The sequence below is a fragment of the Notolepis coatsorum genome (genome assembly GCF_963971535.1).
Source record: "Notolepis coatsorum genome assembly, chromosome: 1".
NCBI lineage: Eukaryota > Metazoa > Chordata > Actinopteri > Aulopiformes > Paralepididae > Notolepis > Notolepis coatsorum.
In genome coordinates this window covers 319718840-319744698 of record NC_140165.1, presented here as the reverse complement: position 1 = coordinate 319744698, position 25859 = coordinate 319718840, and the positions used below count along the sequence as shown (strand labels likewise).

At 48.2% G+C, this 25859-nt stretch overlaps 1 protein-coding gene across 1 annotated transcript in view; it reads left to right on the top strand.

The window, feature by feature from the left end:
- The window catches only part of kmt2a (lysine (K)-specific methyltransferase 2A), a gene marked incomplete at both ends in the record, with an annotated part of 110966 nt that overhangs the window by 14724 nt on the left and 70383 nt on the right, over positions 1-25859 (top strand). Inside the window, 7 exon segments of the mRNA XM_084311960.1 lie at positions 1976-2048; positions 7172-10812; positions 17072-17249; positions 18800-19031; positions 21541-22051; positions 22082-22367; positions 24749-24831. Coding sequence (XP_084168086.1) covers positions 1976-2048; positions 7172-10812; positions 17072-17249; positions 18800-19031; positions 21541-22051; positions 22082-22367; positions 24749-24831 — 5004 coding nt within the window.

Below are 25859 nucleotides of genomic sequence, written 5' to 3'. Positions count from 1 at the left end.
TCACTACCACACTACAGAAGGTTAACCCTTTCACTACCACACTACAGACCCCTTTCACTACCACACTACAGAAGGTTAACCCTTTCACTACCACACTACAGAAGGTTAACCCTTTCACTACCACACTACAGACCCCTTTCACTACCACACTACAGAAGGTTAACCCTTTCACTACCACACTACAGAAGGTTAACTAAGGTTAATGCTAGTAGTATTACTACTGCCTACTACTGTTTGCCTACAAATTGTCCTTTTTTTTTAATCTACTTTTTCTCCATTTTTTTCTGTATTTTTCTCCCATCCCAATTTTTTGTCATTATGCCAATTCCCTTCCCTCCCTTCCTGGTCGTTGCACGCATTTGCCCCCCCCCCTTGCCGGTCTAGGGAGGGTTGATAGAGTCTATCACATGTCTCCTCCGATTCATGTGGAGTCAGCCAGCCGCTTCTTTTCACCTGACAGCGAGGACTCTCACTGGGGAAGTGTAACGCGTGGGAGGCTCACACTACCTTCCCCCAGTTCCCTCCCGCACTGAGCAGGCGCCCTGACCGAACTGTAGGAGTCAAACTGTTTACAACGACCAGGACTCACCCCCCCCACCGGCTTCCCACCCGCTGACACGCCAATTGTGTCAGTATGGACGGTCGGCCGAGCCGGAGGCACCACAGCTGCTCCACCCCACTGTCTCTGCGGTGGTAGGCAGATCGCTTAGTCCGCTGCGCTACCCGGCCGCCCTACAAATTGTCCTTTTCTATGTTTTAATTCCATCTCATGTCTTTACATTTCTATTCTATATACACGCTACAAAAACGTCGATTGAAACCGTGGTAGTGAAAGGGTTAACTCTTTGTCGTGTGGCAGTGAAAGGGTTAACCCAGTGTTTCTCAAAGTGGGGGGCGCGCCCCCCAGGGGGGGCGCAGAGGCATGACGGGGGGCCTTGAGATTTAAAAACGTTTTTTTTGTTTTTGTTTTTTTTTAGAAAATTATCACTAAAGTGCTATCTGTTGCAGCTGCACTGTTCTCCACAAAAAAAAATATTTTGGTCCGCCAAAGGGGGGCCTGACAGAAAAAGTTTGAGAAGCACTGGGTTAACCCTTTGGTAGTGTGGTAGTGAAAGGGTTAACGTGTGGTAGTGAAAGGGTTAACGTGTGGTAGTGAAAGGGTTAAAATAGTAAGCTATATATTCATGTGAAAATACAGCCTTTTTTTAGTGCCAACGTTTTGACGTTTCCGCCCCGGATAGATACTCATTACGACAGTTGAGAACTGGACCAAGTGAGATGGTTTTCAGAAGAAGTTCCACTGCTGACGGAGAGCATTCTAGGACGCTTTCCAGGGTCAATGGGTTCTAATTATACGGCTGTCACTACCTACTGACTGGAGGGGGGGGGGGGGGGAAACAAGGCTGTCACTTAGCGCCAGAGCCAAGGCATGTAGGTTTAGAAAATGATCTCGCGTTAAAAAGCAATTTCCCTGTCTTGAGTTACTAGAAATATATATTTATTTGTCAAGATGTCTCGGGGCAGAAGCCTTCCTTTCCTGCGTGTGACTAACCGGGCCTCGTCTTACCTCCTCGGGAACAGGAAAGCGGCGGTTTTGGCACGTGTGTGTTTTTAGTCAAGTCACTGGGTTTTTCTTCTCTTGGATGGTTTCAAACTGAGTGTATTTACTTTGTGACACAATAGCCAAACAAATGCACTAGCCATCAATATCTTATGCCAAAAGATTCTAATAAAACAGTACTATAATTAACAAGTCGGACTGTCTGCACCTTCCGAGTCTGAATGCAGTCAATGCTCAAGTCTGAGTCATCGGTGCTCGAGTGCAAGTCGAGTCACGAGTCCTGCAGATCAGTCCAGCAGGAGGACTCGAGTGCTACAACGCTGGTTCCAACCTGATTTATAAAGAGAAAATGATGTAAAAAAAAAGCTGATGAAATAATAATCCTCTCCTTTTGTCTCGTCTGTCGCCGTGTAGGAAGAAGCATTTGGAGGATTTGGAGCCGTGACTGAGCACAACAGAATCCAGAGCCCGTTAAGGAGTTCTGCAGGTACGGTGCTCCGCTCCTCTTCCACTACAAGGTTCAGAAACACTAGAAGCATCCCTCGTTCTGTCGCCCGATACAAGTGGGAAGTAACGGAAACATTTAGGAAAGTTTGCGCTCTTAGGCTTACCAGAGAGTAGGACCAGTGCACACGGACACAATCTGTAGACTCTTTTTAGATGCAAAAATAGATGTATTAATTACTAGGGCTGCAACTAATGACTATTTTGGTAGTTGACTAATCTGTCGATTATTTTTTCGATTAGTCGACTAATCGAAACAATTATATTAAAAAAAAATAATAATAATTTTTTTTTGTGTGCACTACCTATCTTTGTGAAAGTGGCTTCTCAGCTCTGGTCCAGCTGAAGACAGAGCAGAGGAACAGATTGGACATTGAGCACGACCTCAGAGTTGCTTTGAGACTCTTGTCAGCACCAAACAACATCCCCAGTTATCCCATTAGTTCCCCCAAACTTACTGTCGGTCTGTTATGTTAAGCTAAGAAGTCTTCAGCTGGCTGGACCAGAGCTGAGAAGCCACTTTCACAAAGATAGGTAGTGCACAAAAAAAATAAATTATAATAATTCTTTTTTTTAATGACTAATCGACACAACAATTCCTCGTCGATGATTTTTTATAATCGACGTCGTCGACTAATCGTTGCAGCCCTATTAATTACATAGAAAAGTGTGAGCGTTTTAGTCCTCAGAGACCATCATCATCACCCAGCCATCCATATACAGAACTATATGAATACTAGGGCTGTACCGAATGTATTTTTTTTTTACATTAGAAGCTTCTATTGAAGGATTCGAACGAAGCTTTGAATGTCTGTCATGTTTTATGACTTAATCAAAATATATATTTTTTTATATCCTCAAACTAAATCCTCAATTTGAATAAAGTGATTAATCTGATTAAATGAGTCTTTTTAATTTTTTTTATGAAATCAACTTTCTTTAACACATTGGGCGCCGGGGGTTGTGCCCATCATTGTACCCAGTCTGCTAGCACTGTAACCCTATGGAGATGTTTACCTTCTTTGCAGGACTATAACTCTTTAAATTGTATTGCTATATTGACATTACTATGGCCCAATGGCCCATTCAACATCGATTATCTATCGTTCAGGATGTGGGAACGTTATATTTTTTCATTCATACAATGTTGTGTTAATACCTTCGAGAATATAAGTATGTTTTTAAGCTTTTTTGCTGTAATTCCAAAAACGCTAGTTATAGGCCCTGCCGCATATGATAGATTATAGTTTGGCGTTTCTTTCCTATACACGCTATATTAAAAAATGCAAATGTATATGATCGGTATACATTATGCTTCATCATGCGTGAAGGAAAGGGGGGGGGGGTCGTTTATAATTCCTTGATCGTCAGTAACGGCTTTATTTAGTATGGGTTGATATATACAGACTGATTGCAAACAAGGAAATGGACAATCAGGCTGAAAATAACGTTAGTGCCCTCTTACCGTTCGCCGATGAGACTGGGGGAAAAAGATCCCAATTATTTGACGCCGATCTCCTAGATCCATTTCCGGTTTGTATGGCGCAATAAACGCCGAAATCATATCGATTATTGCGTTTTGAAAGCGATCCAAATGCACTCAAGTGTTTGTCTGGAGTCCCGTAACAAGATATCACTGCTGGAGGGATTTCTTCGATGCACCGACCGCCACTTCCGGTTTGACGTGAGTGTAACTCGCCCGACTATCCACCAGGCGGCGGTATTGAGGCGTTGCAATCTCAGACAGGGTGCCGCTGCAGTCCGGAGGGAGGCTGGATGAATTATGAATGCCATGGCGAAAAAGTGAAATATTGATCCCAAAAACGATTTACGCCGTTGTTGCCGTTCAACGCATGGCGGGCAATAACGACTTACGCCGTTTTTGGCGACCAATGTGTTAATGAATATAACTCAGTTTCATCAACATAAATAATCCAATAAGGGCACGGTTGGTGACGTCTTATAGTATAATACAATAATATTAGTGTAGCCTGATCTTTATCTGCAACTGTGAAGAAAAAACCCATTGGTTTAAAGGTGCTATGCATTATAAATGTCATTTTTCAGTCTCTAGCATTGTATTATAGTAATAGGAGTTCGTATCAATGTGTTTTTGGGCCTAAATACTATATTGGCGAATTCCTCAGCTACAGCCCATCCCCTCTTTGCCTCTAGTAAATCAGGTCATGTTGATTTGACGACCTGGTGCACGTCACAGGGCGCTGTTTATAGCGCACGGTGATGTGATTGGCTCTGTGGTTTTAGTAATGCCCGCCTCCATTCTTGCTACCTGCAGGGTGGAAGGTTTGTCCAGAAGATCACTAATCAGCTGAAGCCTGATGCGGTTCCCTCGGTCTTCGACAGACAGACCGGCGTTAGCTCTCGGGACTCGGGAGCGATCGCTAGCTACTTAGCACCAGCCGGGGCCGGCGTTAGCAACCGGGAGCGTCGTTGAGCATTCAGCCTGCTGGCTACCTAGATCCACTTCAACCAGCGTCGCGGAGCATTCAGCCTGCTGGCTACACAGCTTGTCGGTGTGCTAATAGCCTCTGCAAGCTAACGGTAGCTGGCTACACAGCTTGTCGGTGTGCTGGAGCCTCTGCAAGCTAACGTTAGCTGGCTACACAGCTTGTCGGTGTGCTGGAGCCTCTGCAAGCTAACGGTAGCTGGCTCCAGGCTATTAGCACATCGACAAGCTGCTGGAGCTCCCGACGCTCGGCTGGTTGAAGTGGATCTAGGTAGCCAGCAGGCTGAATGCTCCGCGACGCTCCCGGTTGCTATCATGTGCAGGTCCTCTTCTCAGACCTGTGTGGCAAAGCACTGCACACGCATCATGCAAGCTACACATCGCTGCATGTTGATCAATGGTGGCCCACTCGGTGCATCACAGTGGGCTACTATTGTGCTAACAACAACCGCGGTGTCCGGCTTGTCGGCCGGCATGAGTGCTCGATTTGGGGTGGTTCTCTCCTCCTTGTGTGCCCCCGTTCTCGCGGGTGTCCTGCCGGGGAGCTTGTGGACGCGACAACAGCGGCGGCCGTAGCGTTAGTTAGCTCATAGCTATTGTGTACCACTAGCGTTACGGCGGGCTCGAGCACCCTACGGCTGCCGCCGTTGTCGCGTCCATGGGCTCCCCGGCAGGGTACCCGTGGGGACGGGGGTGTACAGAGAGGAGAGAACCATTTTGTGTCGGGCGTGCATGCCGGACGTCGGGATATGTTGTTAGCACAATAGCTACCAAGCTAAGCTATGTTAGCTTCTAACGGTGTATACACTATGTACAACGACACAATGATTTACATTATTACAAATATGGTAACGTGGTTGTGGCTTTTACAAATAGTGGTAACATATATATAGATAGACAGTACTGCTACATCTCTATATTTATGACATACCATATTTGTATTGCTACAGTACTGCTCAGTACTGCTATGATGGAGACCAGAGAAAGACTTTCGTCTTGTTTACATCAGGGTCCCCCAATTTCAATTCATGGTAACATATTATATATATATAGATAGACAGTACTGCTACATCTCTATATTTATGACATACCATATTTGTATGTAACCTGAAACCTAATCTCTGACGGGGAGATGGGCGGAGCTATTTGGTGGGTGGCTGTCACTCAAAGTCTGGGTGGAGCCAAGCCAATAATAGCCTGCTTTCATGAGGCTGAAAAATGCTGGTTTTGAGTACAAGATTAGAAATATAAAACAATGATTATTTTTGGAATAAAAATTACAGATGTGTTACATAGACTCACAGGAAGTGTGTAAAGTTGCCCAAATAGTGCTAGGAATAGCAGTGCATAACCCCTTTAAACAGAATGAATAGACACAAAAAAATGAATTTACAATAAAAAAATGCGAATGTTGATTTAGAATTCGAATGTCAACATTATGATCGAAGCTTTGAAGCATTCAGTACAGCCCTAATGAATACCCACATATGAATATCACAATAACAAGGATGCTATATATACTGTAGGGGTGGGAATCGCCAGAGACCTCACAATACGATACTATCGCGATACTTGCGTCACGATACGATACTAAATATATCGCTATACGCTGAGTATTGCGGGGGAATACATTTTTTTTATTTTATCACATTTTATTTATTACCTTTTTTCAACTCCAAAGTAAAACTGTGTCAACATGTTTTATCTAATAAAATAAAGTTCAGTCTGTTCGTCTCACTTCAATCATTTTTATTGCAGAACATGGTATTTTCTCAAGCAGACAGATGTCAACACTGTAATCTGTGTTGCATGTACCTGACAAACTGAACTGTTTGTATTACAGTCATATTCCAACTTAACTGAATGCACACGTGTGTGTGGACTACTGTACTATTACAGGTATTGAAATGAACAATGCAACTTCCTTATACAAAAAAAAAATAAAAAATTTATTAAATATCGATACAGTATCGCCACGCAAAGTATCGCGACACTACCCACCCCTAATATACTGTAGGACTGAGGATGCGGTGGAATATTTTACTTAGTTTTATTACCTTTTTCCAGTGTGTTTTCTCAGACCCATTAGGACTAGGGATGGGTACCTTTCACATTTGAACCGATACGGTACCGGTACCTGTGAATCGATACCGGTAGTCCGGTACACAACGGTACCTTTTTTCGGTACTTTAGTCTCAAACATTTTTATTTACCTACCTCAGTTGTGAAAAAAATTATCCAAACTTCAAATAACTACAATTTCGACAGTTTTCGGCTTGCCATTGCTCCAACTGCTTTGTTGTTGAATCAAGTAAAATCCTAGGTAAGCATATATTGTGAGTGTGAACGTTGACATGAAAAGAGAAAAGCAAAAAAAAAGGTTATAAAAAAATAAAAAAAAATAAAAATCCGGTATCTCACTTGAATCGATACTCGGTAGTACCGACGTGTTTCGGTTCAGTACCTCAAAAGTACCGAATTCGGTACCCATCCCTAATTAGGACCTCAGTTGTAGCTTGCATTCCTGTGAGTTGTCAGTTTTAATGGTGTCTGTGCCTTTTTTAACCCTAACCCAACGTCATCAGAAGTCGCCCCACTGACTGAAACCCCTCCGTCGTGTCCCGTGGTGTCGTCCGCAGGTCCCCCGACTCAGGAGAAGAAGCCCAGAGGCCGTCCTCCGCGGGCCTCGTCTGCCCAGAGAGCCGCCGCAGGTCTCCCGCCTCCCTCTTTCCCCGCCCCCCAGGGGAAACCGGAGGGAGGCTCCGAGCGGTCAGCCCCGAAGGTCAAGCGGCTGCCGGGGAGGCCGCCCGGCTCCGGGGAGAAGAGGAGAGGTCGTCCGCCGGCCTCGGGCGGCCAGAGAGCCTGGCACGCGGGCGGGGGGGGCCATGCCGCGGCGGGGGGGGAGGACGGCGGCGGCAGGCAGGCGGGGGGGCCCGAGCTGGCCAAGGACACGGCGAACGAGAAGGACCGCAAGGGAGCCAACAACAAGAGGACCCCGCTGGGCTCCGTCCAGCAGCAGGACACGGGGGCCAAGGTGTCGAGAGCGGCGCGGGTCGACTCCAAGGCCACCACCAAGCTGAAGCGGCTGAGGGAAGTGAAACTCTGTCCTCTCAAGTCGCGGCTAAAACCCCTCCCCGGCGCGCCGCGACGCAGACGAGGGCGGCCGCCGTCCGCTGAGCGCCTCAAAGCCGAGGCGGCCGCCGCCGCCGCCGCTCGGCTGTCCGCCACCGAGTCGCCTGGGGACGGGAAACACAACAAGGCCTTCAGGGTCCGCCGGGACAGAGACACGGACTCTCGCGCTCCCCAGCAGCAGCAGCAGCAAGCCAAGCTCGGGGACGCGGACGGCTCCGAGCTCCGGGACTCCTCCTCCTCCTCCCGACCTTCCAGTCCCCCCGCCACCCCCGCTAAGCCGGGCAGGCCGCTGGGCCTGAGGCAAAGCCCCCGACACGTCAAGCCCGTTAGGACCGTGCCGCCTTCCAAACGCACTGACGCCACCGTCGCCAAGCAGCTGCTGCAGCGTGCCAAGAAAGGGGCGCAGAAGAAGAAGCTGCTGGAGAAGGAGGTCGTGGCCGTCGGAGGGCCCGGGCCGGGGGTGGGCGCGGAGGTGGGCATCAGGCGGAGGCGGAGGACCCAGCTGAAGAGCATCAGACAGTTTATTATGCCCGTGGTCAGCACTGTTTCCCTGCGCATCATCAAGACCCCGAAGCGCTTCATCGAAGACGAGAGCGGCTTCGGGACCCCGCCGCCCCACATGAAGATGGCGCGGCTAGAGGCAGCCCCTTCCTCTGTCTCCACGCCGGCCCCGCCCACCCCCGCCACCTCCTCGTCGTCCCCCTCCCCTCCCCTGGTGTCCTCCTCCACCGCCGCCGCCGTCGCCAGCGCCGCTGCCCCCCCCGTCGACTCCATCCCTCCTCCGCCGCCCCCCGCGCCGGCCCCCGGCGGCGGCGTGCTGCCCCCCGTGCTGCTCAACAACAACAACATCAGCGCCAACAGCGCCACCAACGGACGGTTCAGCAGCAGCGCGGCCTCCTGCGGCTCCAGCGCCCTCTCCCAGCACTCCTCCCAGCTGTCCTCGGCCGAGTCGTCGCGCTCCAGCAGCCCCAGCCTGGACGACTCGTGGTGCGACTCCCAGGCCTCGGAGGGCACGACGCACGCCCTGTCGGAGCCCGAGGACCGCTCTCCGTCCTCGCAGGGCGAGCGGCAGGGCAACCTTCTTCTGCACGGCTCCTCGCGGCCGCCCTCCCCTCCCTCCGAGCCGGAGCCGGACTGCGTGCCGCCGGCGGAGCGGGGCCGACGGGGCCGCAGGGGGCTGGGGGTGGGCCGGGGGGGCGGTGGTCTGGGCCCGAGAGGCAGAGGGGTTCTTCTGACCACCGGTGCCAAGAAGGCCATCATCAGCCCCGCGACGGGAGTGTTGATGTCGTCCTCCGCCTTATTGGGGAACTCCCAGCAGGCCTCGTCCACGGCCTCCTCTTCCTCCTCCCCTCCGCCTCCCCCGCTCCTCGCCCCGCCCCAGCCGCCCCAGTCGGCCTCTTCCAACAACGCGGCGCCCGGCGGCGAGCAGCACCACCCTCAGTCGCCCTGGATCATGCCTCACCCCATCGCGCCCTTCCTCTCCGGACCCTCGGCGCTCTCCGGCCTGCAGGACAACAAGCGCAGTCGCTCCATCCTGCGAGAGCCCACCTTCCGCTGGACGTCGCTGTCCCGCACTGAGCAGTCCCGCTTCTCCTCCGCCAAGTACGCCAAGGAGGGCCTGATCCGCAAGCCCATATTTGACAACTTCCGTCCTCCCCCTCTCACGGCCCAAGACGTGGGCCTGATGCCCCAGGCCGCCGGCGGGGGAGTAGGAGCAGGGGGCGCCGCTCCGGTCGGGTTCCAGGCGCCGGGCGGTGGCGGGGGAGGAGGAGGGGGGCCGGGGGGGGGCGCACGTCTGTTCTCCCCTCTGCACCACCACCCCCACCATCAGCACCCCTCGTCGCGCTTCGAGGCGGCGCCGCTGCTCCAGAAGCGCAGCCCGCTGTTGCGCGCCCCGCGCTTCAACCCCAGCGAGGCCCACTCCCGCATCTTCGAGTCGGTCACCCTGCTGCAGTCGTCCTCCGGCAGCAGCCCCGGCTCGCTCTCCCCCCTCCAGGCGTCGTCCCCCGGCTCCGGCAGAGCCTTCCGGCGCCGGAGGAGGCGCACCTTGGGCCTGCTGCGGGGGGGCCAGCCGCGGTCGCCCTCTCACTCCATGACGCGGCGCAGCAGCCAGGGCCCGGTGTCCGTGAGGCGAGGCTCCTCCTCCGAACTGTCGCTGGCGCTGACGGGCTCCGGCGTCTCCGGCGGTAACCCCGGCCCTTTATTACCCGGGGGGTCAGCCGGTAGTACGCTAGCCACTAGTGCCTTAACCTCCGCTCCCTTCAGCACCTTCTCCACCGGCTCCCTGCAGGGCCTGGCCTCCCACGGGGCCTCGGACGGCAGGAGGACGGCTGCTGCGGGGGGTAACTCGGCCTCTTCCTCCTCCTCCTCCTCCACGTCCGCCTCTTCCTCCCAACTCTTCCCCCTGTTCCCCTCCGGCGCCCAGGAGACGGGACGGGGCGCCGGCAAGGGGGCCAAGGCGGCGGCCGCACCCCAGGAGTCCTCCGCCCCTCCGAAGGAAAAAGAAAGGGACTCTGAAAAAAGCAGAGAGAGGGAGAAGGAGAACAAGAGGGACGGGAGGAAGGACTGGGAGAAGAGGGGGAAGGCCCCTCCCACGCCGGACGCCTCCCCCAACAACAACAACGCCGCCGCCTCCGGCCTCTTCGCGGTGGCGGACGGCGGCAGGGACACCGTGGAAGACCCCCTGGCGTCCCTGGCCCCCAAGAAGACTCCGGGGAGAAAGAAGTCGGCGTCGGTCGACTCCTCCGCTCCCGAGGCCGCCTCCGCGGAGAGGTGCGGCGCTCAGCTCCATCCCACCGCCGCCGCCGCTCCCCTCTCCTTCGCCAAGGGGCGGCTCAATAAGAAAGGCAGGCCCTCGTCGGAGAAGGGAGCGGAGAATGAGCCGGGGGACAGGGAGAAACCCCTAAGTGCCCCCGGCGGCCAGCAGGGGGCAGGCTTCTTCCCCGGGCAGCAGCCCCAGCAGCAGGTGAAGCAGCAGCAGCAGCAGCCCCCGGCCCCCCCCTCTCTGGGCTCCATGCTGGCCCACGCGGAGAAGCAGCCCGTGGCCGACAGGCGGGTGGTGGGTCTGCTGAAGAAGGCCAAGGCCCAGCTGTTCAAGATCGAGAAGAGCAAGTCTCTGAAGGGCCCGGATCATCAGCCTAAAGTCCAGGTCAGTTCTGTTTACGTCCTCTCTGAAGGGCCCGGATCATCAGCCTAAAGTCCAGGTCAGTTCTGTTTATATCCTCTCTGAAGGGCCCGGATCATCAGCCCAGAGTCCAGGTCAGTTCTGTTTACGTCCTCTCTGAAGGCCCCGGATCATCAGCCCAGAGTCCAGGTCAGTTCTGTTTATATCCTCTCTGAAGGCCCCGGATCATCAGCCTAAAGTCCAGGTCAGTTCTGTTTGTATCCTCTCTGAAGGGCCCGGATCATCAGCCCAGAGTCCAGGTCAGTTCTGTTTATATCCTCTCTGAAGGCCCCGGATCATCAGCCTAAAGTCCAGGTCAGTTCTGTTTATATCCTCTCTGAAGGCCCCGGATCATCAGCCCAGAGTCCAGGTCAGTGCTGTTTGTATCCTCTCTGAAGGGCCCGGATCATCAGCCTAAAGTCCAGGTCAGTTCTGTTTGTATCCTCTCTGAAGGCCCCGGATCATCAGCCTAAAGTCCAGGTCAGTTCTGTTTATATCCTCTCTGAAGGGCCCGGATCATCAGCCTAAAGTCCAGGTCAGTTCTGTTTATATCCTCTCTGAAGGGCCCGGATCATCAGCCTAAAGTCCAGGTCAGTTCTGTTTATATCCTCTCTGAAGGGCCCGGATCATCAGCCCAGAGTCCAGGTCAGTTCTGTTTACGTCCTCTCTGAAGGCCCCGGATCATCAGCCTAAAGTCCAGGTCAGTTCTGTTTATATCCTCTCTGAAGGGCCCGGATCATCAGCCTAGAGTCCAGGTCAGTTCTGTTTACATCCCGAGGACTTCTTTACCTCACCTGTAAGCCTAGAGTCCAGGTCAGTTCTGTTTACATCCCGAGGACTTCTTTACCTCACCTGTAAGCCTAGAGTCCAGGTCAGTTCTGTTTACATCCCGAGGACTTCTTTACCTCACCTGTAAGCCTAGAGTCCAGGTCAGTTCTGTTTACATCCCGAGGACTTCTTTACCTCACCTGTAAGCCTAGAGTCCAGGTCAGTTCTGTTTACATCCCGAGGACTTCTTTACCTCACCTGTAAGCTTAGAGTCCAGGTCAGTTCTGTTTACGTCCCGAGGACTTCTTTACCTCACCTGTAAGCCTAGAGTCCAGGTCAGTTCTGTTTACGTCCCGAGGACTTCTTTACCTCACCTGTAAGCCTAGAGTCCAGGTCAGTTCTGTCTACATCACGAGGACTTCTTTACCTCACCTGTAAGCCTAGAGTCCAGGTCAGTTCTGTCTATATCACGAGGACTTCTTTACCTCACCTGTAAGCTTAGAGTCCAGGTCAGTTCTGTTTACGTCCCGAGGACTTCTTTACCTCACCTGTAAGCCTAGAGTCCAGGTCAGTTCTGTCTACATCACGAGGACTTCTTTATCTCACCTGTAAGCCTAGAGTCCAGGTCAGTTCTGTCTACATCACGAGGACTTCTTTACCTCACCTGTAAGCTTAGAGTCCAGGTCAGTTCTGTTTACGTCCCGAGGACTTCTTTACCTCACCTGTAAGCCTAGAGTCCAGGTCAGTTCTGTTTACGTCCCGAGGACTTCTTTACCTCACCTGTAAGCCTAGAGTCCAGGTCAGTTCTGTCTACATCACAAGGACTTCTTTACCTCACCTGTAAGCCTAGAGTCCAGGTCAGTTCTGTCTATATCACGAGGACTTCTTTACCTCACCTGTAAGCTTAGAGTCCAGGTCAGTTCTGTTTACGTCCCGAGGACTTCTTTACCTCACCTGTAAGCCTAGAGTCCAGGTCAGTTCTGTCTACATCACGAGGACTTCTTTATCTCACCTGTAAGCCTAGAGTCCAGGTCAGTTCTGTCTACATCACGAGGACTTCTTTACCTCACCTGTAAGCTTAGAGTCCAGGTCAGTTCTGTTTACGTCCCGAGGACTTCTTTACCTCACCTGTAAGCTTAGAGTCCAGGTCAGTTCTGTTTACGTCCCGAGGACTTCTTTACCTCACCTGTAAGCCTAGAGTCCAGGTCAGTTCTGTCTACATCACGAGGACTTCTTTACCTTACCTGTAAGCCTAGAGTCCAGGTCAGTTCTGTCTATATCCCGAGGACTTCTTTACCTCACCTGTACAACACCATGTGGTGCACCATATATCGGCCGATATGGTATTTTTTTTTTTTTTTTTTTTTAACACATCGGTATCGGTCCGATTTCCTTTTTTTTAAATTATTTTCTTTGAATTTATTTAACATGTTTTGGTCTTAAATTGTTTCAAAATATCAGTAATTTCTGAAAATAAATTACAAAAAAAAAAAAAAAAAAATTGGAAAATAGCTCTTTATTTGATTATCATGAAACAGTGTTTTCTATACAGAGATATCGGTATCGGCCAGAACAGCAATATTAATATCGGTTAGCGGAATCGGCCACAATTTTCACATCGGTGCATCACTAGTAACAACAATGATTACCGGACCACTATTTTAGTTTACCATTTATTCTCAAGACTACACAGCTCAGGTACATACCGTAATTCCTCTAATAGTAACCCCGGCTTGTATTTGTTTCAACTGTAGCGGATACCAGGCTTGTATTAGGAGGAGGCCTGTATAAGAGGGAGGCCTATATTTCAAATTTTCAAACTGATCATAATGAATAAATCAACATTTTGTGTCAGTTTGAACCGAGTAAAATGTACTGGGTTCATTTATTGAAACCAAGTACTGTATGAAATAGTAAACAGTGCAATTACAGGTGGTCACTGGTCATTTCAACGTTTTCAAAGTGAAATCAAGTAACTAGCTCAGTATGCAGCTCAGTATATTAGTAACCCGGCTTGTATTAGGAGGCCGGCTTATAATTGCTTAGCTCAAGAGCGCACCCGGCCATTAATAGAGACCCGGTTTGTAATTGAGACCCGGTTACTATTAGAGGAATTACGGTACGTGCATTTACTTCCGGTTACCCACCACAACACCTGTGGCTGGGAACTACGGCAAGTACATGAGGGACAATACACCACAAGTTCCCCCCCGCTGCTCCCGAACACAAGGCCCTCCTGTTCGCCTCGTCGCGACCGTCTGACAGGATTCTGTGAATATTTGCTATAAATAGGGAGATTGTATTTGTACTCGAACTGAAACACGATAATGGGGAAAGTCCCCTGGTGGGGGTTATTTAAGGGGAATCCTGCCCCGACTCGTGCATTATGCAGAGAGGAGCGCGGCGGCACTGCTTTTCAAAGTATGTCCCTTTGAGATTTACTCGTGTAAATCTCTGCAAGGGACTTGGAAAGTAGGGATGAGTTTGAATTTTCCAATAGTCGTGCGCCAGTCTCCACATTCGTCTGAGTCGAAAAATATATATAATATATATTTATTAAGTGAAGCAAACCATTCTTATTTAATACATTTTTATATTTAGAGGCAGCCTAATTTTCATAGCCTAATTGATGTAAAAGATGCACATGCTACTGTTTCTGTTTGTTTATTAAAACCGGTTGATAGGCCAATGCAATGCTGTTATTATTATAGGCTACGATACGATGGTGAATGGTGTCATTTTGATTTATTGTCGGGTCAGCTGAGCCGATCAACGAAATTTTTGAACATTCGGTCTTAAGAACAGTAGACTATTCTAAAATGATTTTGGTCGGTCATGCACATCCCCAATGGAAAGTCTGTGTGTTTTTAAGCGCACGCGCGCGCTGTTCATCTGGTTCATGCACACCGGATTGGATAGACATCTTATTCTCAGTGTCACAAACGATGAAACCTCTCTCGTGTACACTGTACAGCATAACCTATATATATTCTCTCACTAATTCAACCTATATAACAATTCTCTCACCAAACTGATTGTGAACTTGGTTTATCCGCGAGTTGCAGTTTCAGTTGCTCACTTCCGGTTTTTCGACGTTCTCACCACAGCGAGGCCAACAACTGGAAATGTACCATTTTTTAAACCGTAGCGGTCACAGATAACTCTGTCGTCGGTGGCACATTGACAGCACCAGTAAGAGGGGGAAGGAGTTTTATTTAGGTCCAAAACATTCCCTTCAAGTGTTCAGCCTGATAAAATAGACATACTACACCTCTCCTTTCCCACTGTCCTTTGGTATAAGTGGGCCAGGTCCCCTCTGCCTGCTCTCCTCCTCTGCTCTTAATAACTTTTACCTTTTTTCATCTGACATGTTATGTCGCTGTATGTTGGGTTTTCCCTCAAGGAAAGGTCTGTTCCCCGCTCTGACTGGTGATGACGTATATCACGCTAGTTAACTCATTGGACGCCACGGATTAGCCTCATCCTGTAGTAGCTACCGCCACCGCTGTAAACGGTGGGAGTCGCTCACCTTGTTTGCAGGGCTATAACTATTTAAATATTATTGCTATATATGCAATACTATGGCCCATTTGACATCGAGTATCTATCTATCTAAGATGTGAAAAAGGAATATTTTTCCATCCATACATTCCCGTTTTATACCGTGGTGAATATAAGTATGGTTTTAGAGCGGCTTAGGGTAATTCCTGGGAGGCTAGTATTAGGCCGCATATTATACTTAATCCATTGGCATTTCGTCGGGTATACCCCTCGGTCCAGGTTACTCAAAAACTCCGCCCGGAGGAATTTCAATGATACACAGAGTCATACACAGAGTCAGAAAGGAAGTGCGACATCGGCCGCATACCACCAGGGCGGCGGTATTGGACCTTTGCAATCTCAGACACCTTGCATATGGTACCACAGCCTTCCTGGGTGATTTATGAATGGAAATAGCGAATAAAAGAAATAACGATCCAATAACGTATATATACACGTGGTTGGTATTATTCGATTGGCGGACAAACGCGTATATATGCGTGAACGGCGCTGAATGAGTTAAGATAACCTTATGTATACTCCACCTGTGTATACTTTACTTACTCGTAGTATATATTTAGATTCTAGTGTTTGTTGTAACAGACCCTCATCTGCACCTTTGATAATAATAATAATAAACTTTATTTGTATAGCACCTTTCATACAGAAACTGCAGCTCAAAGTGCTTCACAACAGAAAAAAGACATAAAGTGCAGACATATAAAATCACAGTTTTTCACATTAGGATCTAACATCCCAACAGGCCACCTTGTTTATGGTTTGATTCAGTTTTAAATAGACAATAATAAAAAGAGTAAGATCAAATAGTGCAATAGTGCAGTGCAATAAAATAGAATAGAATAGACATAAAATGAGCACAAAGTGCAGACATACAGTATATAAAAACATTTCTTTACAGTGCAATAAAATAGTTCTGGATTACTGTGTTCAACAGTTCAAAGTCGTCTTTACCTTCTCTGTTCGGTATCCACAGTTTAAAACCTGACAGTCTTCCCTCCTGTTTGATACCCACTTTGACCCTTTTGAACCTCCCACTCAGGGCGCAGTTCCCTCTAATAATAATACATTTGATTTATAAAGCGATTTTCCAAAGACGCTGACAATGAGCAAAACAAATGAACGGGGAATAAGCAACGGTATGAATAGTATACGCAGGACATAATGGGTAGGGACTAGGGAAGGTTGTAAGCTTGGGGAGAACAGGTAGGTTTTGAGTCTGGATTTAAACGTGGAGAGTGACGGAGAGTTCTAGGGCACTCTCTCTCTCGGGGTGCAGTTTCAGGCCCGGGCCCTACGCCGCTTTGATCACACTGCCTACTTGCTCAGATGCGAGTTAATTCCTGAGTAGTGATGCACCGATGTGAAAATTGTGGCCGATACCGATAACCGATATTAATATTGCTGTTCTGGCCGATACCGATATTCACCCATGTCGATATCTCTGGTTAGAAAACACTTTTTTATGATAATCAAATAAAGAGCTATTTTCCAAAACGCATTTAATTTTTTTTACTTTTGTAACTTCTTTTCCGAAATGACTGATATTTTTAAACTATTTAAGGCCAAAACATGTAAAAATGAAGAAAAAAAAAAGATAATTTATTATTATTATTTTTTAATATCTGCCCTATCTTGATATCGGACCGATGTGTAAAAAAAACTGCCATATCGGCCGATATAGCGTGCATCACTAATTCCGAGTTAATTATATTGTTTACACTGCCTATTTTAAACTTTTCTACTGTACTATAATTATACTAGAATGTCTTCTACTATTACCCTGCCCATACCTGTTCCCCCCCCCCCCCCCCCCCTTGCTGCTATGATGCCCGAGTTTCCCCCCCGAGGGGATCAATCAATAAAAGGAATATCTTATCTCTGTTTGTTTTCCCGCTCGCTCGCCCCCCCCCACCAGGGCCAGGAGAGCGACTCGTCGGAGGCGTCCGTGCGCGGCCCCCGCATCAAGCACGTGTGTCGTCGGGCAGCGGTGGCTCTGGGGCGCAACCGGGCGGTGTTCCCCGACGACATGCCCACACTCAGTGCCTTGCCCTGGGAGGAGCGGGAGAAGATCCTGTCCGCCATGGGGAACGACGGTGAGTCTCCTCCTCGCCGCGTGCGACGTGTGTACGGGCCCTGCAGCGGTTCTCGAGTTACATGCCGATATGTGAGGCGTGCGCGGAAGTACACGGCAGACTTTTTATTTTTTTGAATACCACTCCCGACTCCCGACGCTCTAGCTCGTCAATCATTTGGTGATCTCGAAAATTATTGGACAGGGTTGTAACCAATGAGTGTGGCTATCCAATGCTACCCCACGCGGGGATGAGCGAATCAGGGATCTAGGTGAAAAGTCACGAGCGCAAACAGGAAGAGAAACTTCCGCTGAATGCATTGGAGTCAATGAGGAAATGGTTTTCTATTTCATTAGCACAAAGTGAATTTCCTTTATTGCATCAGAAACTTCAGAATGTTATCTTAGGAACAAGTTATAATGGTTGGATTATCCAATGGGGGGTCCGGGAGGGGGGGGGTACGAGCTGGAGCATATGTGTGTAGGTTTTTAGATAACAGGTATTAGGGGTATATCCTGTATAAGACATTTGACTAAATGGTAATTTCATTGGATATGCACTGTAATTAATGCTTGTATATCTTATCGTGTGTTGTCATGTTTGTTTATATGTTTGTTTAAAAAAAAAAAAAAAATGTTATCTTTCAAAATAGACCAGGCTCATGCATGTGCTATAAGTATAAAGCATAGTATTTTGGTTTGCAAAAAAAGTATGCAGTCAAGTAAAAAAAAATTGCCACTTTTGGGGGCGCCAGTTAAGAGGTTAAAAAGTCCTTGAAATTCAAATCGACCGTTCGCATTGAAAGTTTTGTTCATCCATGATAAAAAAATTTCTGAATCAAGAAATATCATTATTTTTATTTAAAGTGTAACTAATTGTCGGAAATTGGTTTTAAGCCATAAATATTAGATCCGATTTCTTTCTATAAAAAAAACGGCATTTAAAAGTGAATTGTATCCTTTTAAATGCCCTTTTAAAATGAAACACAGTGCTTAGGAAATTACTTGAAAGTCCTTGAATTTCATTTCGCAACGTCTGTGGGAACCCTGGATATATAAATACCGTACTTTTCGCACTATAAACCGCACCTGACTATAAGCCGCAGCAGATAAATTGAATGATGTGTACATATATAAGCCGCACTGGACTATAAGCCGCAGGTGTTTTAATGTTTAATTACCATATGTAATTAGCATTGGGACACAATACTGTCAGACAAATAACAAGAATGAACTCATTTACAAGTTGTATTAAGTTTAGCAAATAAGGGAACAGATAAATAACATTTCAATGCAGTCAAAAAAGCAATATTTTGATTTTAACATTTTCGGGTTTGGTCACATCGAGTCACATATAAGCCGCACCGTTATATAAGCCGCAGGGTCGAAAAATGGGGGAAAAAGCCGCGGCTTATAGTCCGAAAAGTACGGTACACCATTTTCCATTTTACGTTCGCAAAACCCAGACAAACACACGAGGCGGCGCGATGATGACTATTCAAATCGGCGAGCATCGGTTTGTGTTTCCTCGTCGATCACTCAATGACCCTGTACTCTCTCCTGCTCCTCTAGACAAATCATCGGTCGCTGGTTCGGAGGAGGCGGAGCCCCAGTCCCCGCCCCTAAAGCCCCGGGAGACGCGCCAGCAGAAGGTCATCCCGGATGTCCCTCCCAAGAAGGGTCGCAGGTCGCGCCGCTGTGGCCAGTGTTCGGGCTGCCAGGTGCCAGAGGACTGTGGGGTCTGCACCAACTGCCTGGACAAGCCCAAGTTCGGGGGACGCAACATTAAGAAGCAGTGCTGCAAGTGAGTCTGAGACATTAAAGCAGATAAGACATTAAGAAGCAGTGCTGCAAGTGAGTCTGAGACATTAAAAGCAGATAAGACATTAAGAAGCAGTGCTGCAAGTGAGTCTGAGACATTAAAAGCAGATAAGACATTAAGAAGCAGTGCTGCAAGTGAGTCTGAGACATTAAAAGCAGATAAGACATTAAGAAGCAGTGCTGCAAGTGAGTCTAAGACATTAAAGCAGATAAGACATTAAGAAGCAGTGCTGCAAGTGAGTCTGAGACATTAAAGCAGATAAGACATTAAGAAGCAGTGCTGCAAGTGAGTCTGAGACATTAAAGCAGATAAGACATTAAGAAGCAGTGCTGCAAGTGAGTCTGAGACATTAAAGCAGATAAGACATTAAAAAGCAGTTATGCAAGTGAGTCTGAAACATTAAAAAGCAGTTCTGCAAGTGAGTGAGATATTAAAAAGCAGTTCTGCAAGTGAGTCTTGAGATATTAAAAAGCAGTTCTGCAAGTGAGTCTGAGACATTAAAGCAGATAAGACATTAAGAAGCAGTGCTGCAAGTGAGTCTGAGACATTAAAGCAGATAAGACATTAAAAAGCAGTTATGCAAGTGAGTCTGAAACATTAAAAAGCAGTTCTGCAAGTGAGTGAGATATTAAAAAGCAGTTCTGCAAGTGAGTCTTGAGATATTAAAAAGCAGTTCTGCAAGTGAGTCTTGAGATATTAAAAAGCAGTTCTGCAAGTGAGTCTTGAGATATTAAAAAGCAGTTCTGCAAGTGAGTCTTGAGATATTAAAAAGCAGTTCTGCAAGTGAGTGAGATATTAAAAAGCAGTTATGCAAGTGAGTGAGACATTAAAAAGCAGTTATGCAAGTGAGTGAGATATTAAAAAGCAGTTATGCAAGTGAGTGAGATATAAAAAAGCAGTTCTGCAAGTGAGTCTGAAACATTAAAAAGCAGTTCTGCAAGTGAGTCTGAAACATTAAAAAGCAGTTCTGCAAGTGAGTCTTGAGATATTAAAAAGCAGTTCTGCAAGTGAGTCTTGAGATATTAAAAAGCAGTTCTGCAAGTGAGTGAGATATTAAAAAGCAGTTCTGCAAGTGAGTGAGATATTAAAAAGCAGTTATGCAAGTGAGTGAGATATTAAAAAGCAGTTATGCAAGTGAGTCTTGAGATATTAAAAAGCAGTTTTGCAAGTGAGTCTTGAGATATTAAAAAGCAGTTCTGCAAGTGAGTCTTGAGATATTAAAAAGCAGTTCTGCAAGTGAGTCTTGAGATATTAAAAAGCAGTTCTGCAAGTGAGTCTTGAGATATTAAAAAGCAGTTCTGCAAGTGAGTCTTGAGATATTAAAAAGCAGTTCTGCAAGTGAGTGAGATATTAAAAAGCAGTTATGCAAGTGAGTGAGACATTAAAAAGCAGTTATGCAAGTGAGTGAGATATTAAAAAGCAGTTATGCAAGTGAGTGAGATATAAAAAAGCAGTTCTGCAAGTGAGTCTGAAACATTAAAAAGCAGTTCTGCAAGTGAGTCTGAAACATTAAAAAGCAGTTCTGCAAGTGAGTCTTGAGATATTAAAAAGCAGTTCTGCAAGTGAGTCTTGAGATATTAAAAAGCAGTTCTGCAAGTGAGTGAGATATTAAAAAGCAGTTCTGCAAGTGAGTGAGATATTAAAAAGCAGTTATGCAAGTGAGTGAGATATTAAAAAGCAGTTATGCAAGTGAGTCTTGAGATATTAAAAAGCAGTTTTGCAAGTGAGTCTTGAGATATTAAAAAGCAGTTATGCAAGTGAGTCTTGAGATATTAAAAAGCAGTTTTGCAAGTGAGTCTTGAGATATTAAAAAGCAGTTCTGCAAGTGAGTCTGAGATATTAAAAACTAAAAGCAGTTCTGCAAGCGAGTCATTGAACATTAGAGCCGATGATTCTGTCATGATTCATTACCGTCCCAACTGGCTCTATTTTAATTTTAAGTTATACTGGATTTATTTTTTTAAGAGTTTTTCAGTGGAAGGGTTTCTGTAATGAAAGCATGGCAAGTCTATTTCTAATATAGCACATTCCATACACTGAGTGGCAATTCAAAGTGTTTTACATAAAACATATCAAAGGGAATACAAAGAGGAAGAGCATAACAAAACAAAAAAAAAATATATATATATATATACAATGGTGAACATTAAATCTTTTAGCTTGTTTTTAAAAGTAGAGTAGGGGCAGATTTAAGAGCTTCTGGAAGTTTGTTCCAACTATGTGTGGCATAATAATAATAATAACAACAACTGAATGCTGCCTCACCATGCTTTGTTTTGACTCTTGGAACAGTTAGCAGACGGGTCCCAGGGGACCTGAGGGGTCTAGAGGGCTCGTAGGGTGGAGGCAAGTCATAGATGTATTCTGGCCCTAGAGCGTTAAGTGATTCATAGACAAGAAAACCCGTATTGACGCATTAGGTAAAACCAAGAGGAATGATGTGCTTAAGGGGGAAAAGGTTGCATAACACTGTGCCGGTCTGGTTCTCTAGGGTCCGCAAGTGCCAGAACCTCCAGTGGATGCCCTCCAAGATGTTCCTGCAGAAGAATCAAGGCAAGGGCAAGAAGGACAAGAAGAAGAACAAGCTGCCCGACAACAAGAAGGAGCTCGGCTCCGAGCAGCCCGCCCCCAAGCCCGCCCCCGGGCCCCTGAAGGAGGAGCCTCCCCGTAGGAAGAGTGAAACTCCTCCCCCGAAGCCCGGAGAGGAGAAGCCGAGACTGCAGCAGCCCACGTCTCCGCCGGTCCCCGCGGCGCTCTCCCCCCCCGCCCCCCCGAACGAACCCCCCCAGCCCCCCGGGGGGGCGGCCACCACCCCGGCCCAGTCCACCACGACCCCCCAGGACCACCCCAAACAGCCCTCGTCGGCCCAGTCCCCGGCCCTCCCGGACCCCAAACAGACCTCGTCGGCCCAGTCCACGACCCCCCAGGACCCCAAACAGCCCTCGGCCCCCCCCGGCGGTACCGTCGCTAGCCGGAAAGGACACAAACCGCAGCAGCAGCCTGTCCCTCCTCCTCCTCCTCCCCCCTCCTCCTCCTCTTCCTCCTCGTCCTCGTCTTCTTCGTCGTCGTCATCTTCCTCCTCGTCCTCCTCGTCCTCCTCGTCGTCGTCGCCGGCCCAGAACTCGCCCTCTCCGTCGACGCCGTCGTCCCAGCAGCCGTCTCAGCAGCAGCAGCAGCAGCGGCCGCCGACCAATCAGGCACCTCCCAAGAAAGATGCCCCAATCAAGGTCCCGCCCAGCGAGCCCAAGAGGAAGCAGCAGCAGCAGCTTCCCGCTCAGCAACAGCAGGGCCTGGCCACGCCCCCCGCTCCAGATACAGGTCAGACATTGGCTCACAGTTGCATCACTCTGCCCGCCTGCTTAGTCCCTCCCTACGGGAGTCTTCATCATCCACCTTTATTTATTCTCGAAATTACAATCGAGGTCGCCGTCATTTTCAATGTAGTCGAGACTTTACAGACATTTCAATGCACACGTTTCTACAATATAACAATAATGAATATATATTTTTTTTTATCCACTTTTTCGCCTTATTTTCTATTTTTCTCCCATCCCAATTTCGTGATTCCAATTCTTCCCTCCCCTGTCTTGAACGTTGCTAGACTATGCCTCCCACTGGTCGGCTGTAGTGAGGATAGAAGCCTTGCATCACGTGTGTCCCCTCCGGTACACAAGGAGGCAGCCTGTCGCATCTTTTCACCAGACAGCTCGAACTCTCAGTGGCGAGGAGTAACGCGTGGGAGGCTCACGCTGCCCCCGCTACTTCCTGTTTCTGCTGTGCAGGCGTCACCCAACCGACCTGTAGGAGTCGCTGTCCACAACGTCCAATCCCCACCCACCGGCTTTCCCACCTCTAACACTTGCCAATTGTGTTAGTATGACGGCCGGCCAAGCCGGTAGCAACGCAGAGAGCTGGGCTCGATACCAGTATATCCTGCGTTAGTGGCGAGCGCCTTGCCCACTGTGCTACTCAGCCGCCCTAACAATAATGAATATTAATAACTATCTATATCGGTATCGGCCAAAACAGCAATATTAATACCGGTATCGGCCACAATTTTCACATCGGTGCATCACTAACTGTAATGTGTACTATATGTGTGTACTGTAATGTGCACTATATGTATTTACTATGTATGTATGTAAATAAAAAAATTAAATAAAGAAATGAAACGTAAGTCTTCAGGGGTAGGGCCCGACAAGCCTAGTGCTTCTCCCTTCAGCCCTTTTCGGACAATTGGACAATGCTGCAATAGCAGCTGGTAAAACTTTGGTGATTTATGGAATGACCGTTGTTATGTGTCCAAAACCCAAAATAAAAAAGAACTGAACTGAACTGAAAATTAACCCGCCCATACCCATGCTGATTGGTCCTTGTGCAAGACTAGAAAGCGGGGGATCTTTGATTAAACACCTGCTATCTGAAGAACAGACAGTCAGACAGTACTTAAGTACATTTAAAAGTAGAAGCTTTTATACTTTTACTCAAGTGTGTTTTTAGCCAGATACTCCGACTTTTACTTGAGTACGATTTTGAGACAGTAGCCATACTTTCACTTTCTGGGTACTTTTTACACCCCTGGGTAAGACTATATAGAATCTAGCCCATTCCACAGGGTGGCTCCGTAAGAGGAGATACACATTATTTTCAGGTTGGTTTTCATCACAGGTTTTTTGAAGTTCAATGGTCCTCTGAGGTTGTATCCCCCCTCTTTATCCAGAAATGTGCTTCTTACATTTACCGGTAATTGATTATTTCTTGCTTTGTACATAACTTGCAGAGTTTTAAAAGTTTACCATATCAATGAACTTCAAAATGTGTGATTGTAGAAACAGTGTGTGTGTGTGGTCCCGATATCCTGCATTGTTTATTACTCTTATTGCTCTTTTTTGTTCCATTGATGGGGATTTGATTGGCTGTTTTTAAATAAAGTGCGGCCGCAGGATTAATAAGTTAATAACGTTAACGTTAGTTCGGCCAGAGAAACAAATATACTAATTAAAATAGTTGGACCTGCGAGATTTGTACTTTGTACTTTGTAGGTCTGCATTTTAAATGTAAGGAGTAAAACGTGTGTATTTTTTCTCTGAAATGTAATAGAGTAAAACATACAAGTATACAAACCTAATAATACTTGAGTAAAGTACAAATCCCCCAAAACAGTACTTAAGTATTGTAACGAAGTACAATTACTCAAGTACTTTACACTAGGGATGTCCCGATCACATTTTTTTGCTCCCGATCCGATCCCGATCATGTGATTTTGAGTATCTACCGATACCGATCTTTCCCGATCCGATCAATTTAATTTAATTTTTTTTCATCCCAATTTCTCACATTACATTCACCCTGAATGTTGACGTTATCCAGGTGAAAACTTCATTCAAGCGAGGCATTGCAATCCTTGACATAAATCATTTGATGTATAATTAAATCAAAGGAAATGTGTTTTTTTTTTAGCAAAATTCTTCTGCTCTGTGTCACAATAAATAAATGAATGATGATATGCAATTTAAAACCAAAACTAAGGCCTCAGTATGAGTTTAAGACGAGAACATGGTCATGTTTGTTGATTTTAATTTTTTTTTGCCGATCCCGATCTTCGGAAAGTCACGTGATCGGATCGGGACATCCCTACTTTACACCCCTGTTACCCACTTGTTTGACGTGTATACCCTTGTGTGCTTCGTCCTCCACAGCCCTACTGGAGTTAAAACCGCAGAAGAAGCCCCCGCCTCGCTCTCTTCTTCCACCACCCGCCAAACAGAGACCAGAAGACAAGGTAGGACCACGTCAATCCACCACGCCTCCTTTTACGTCAGAAGGCGTTCTCCTAGTTCCTTCTTCTCGTAGTTCAGGGGCTGCCGGTGGAAGCTCGCGGCTCAGGGGGTAGAGCCGCGGCATTCTTCTGGTAATCGGAAGGTTCCCGGTTAGATTCCGGCAGCGCGTCGTCGTCGGAAGTGTCCTTGAGCGAGACGCTTGTTGTGACCCCGCCCTGACTGCCCTCCTCCTCCTCCTCCTCCTCCTCCGAGCGGGTCGGTGTCGGTGTGTGAATGAGCGAGCGGACGGGTGAATGCGAGGGGCATACATTGTGAAGCGCTTTTGGATAAAAGCCGTTATATAAATGCAGCCGTTTACCAAGTATTCCTGTTGTGTGCATGAACTGCAGGAGCTGAGGTCGTAGTTCCTGAACCGTTTCAGGTTATTCTTTAGCTCCCATCTCAGACAGGGCCTCTCTCTCAGGGCAGGGCCTCTCTCAGGGCAGGGCCTCTCTCTCCCAGGGCAGGGCCTCTCTCTCCCAGGGCAGGGCCTCTCTCTCCCAGGGCAGGGCCTCTCTCTCAGGGCAGGGCCTCTCTCAGGGCAGGGCCTCTCTCTCTCAGGGCAGGGCCTCTCTCAGGGCAGGGCCTCTCTCTCTCAGGGCAGGGCCTCTCTCTCAGGGCAGGGCCTCTCTCTCTCAGGGCAGGGCCTCTCTCAGGGCAGGGCCTCTCTCTCTCAGGGCAGGGCCTCTCTCTCCCAGGGCAGGGCCTCTCTCTCCCAGGGCAGGGCCTCTCTCTCAGGGCAGGGCCTCTCTCAGGGCAGGGCAGGGCCTCTCTCTCAGGGCAGGGCCTCTCTCTCTCAGGGCAGGGCCTCTCTCTCAGGGCAGGGCCTCTCTCTCCCAGGGCAGGGCCTCTCTCAGGGCAGGGCCTCTCTCTCTCAGGGCAGGGCCTCTCCCAGGGCAGGGCCTCTCTCTCAGGGCAGGGCCTCTCTCTCTCAGGGCAGGGCCTCTCTCTCAGGGCAGGGCCTCTCTCTCTCAGGGCAGGGCCTCTCTCT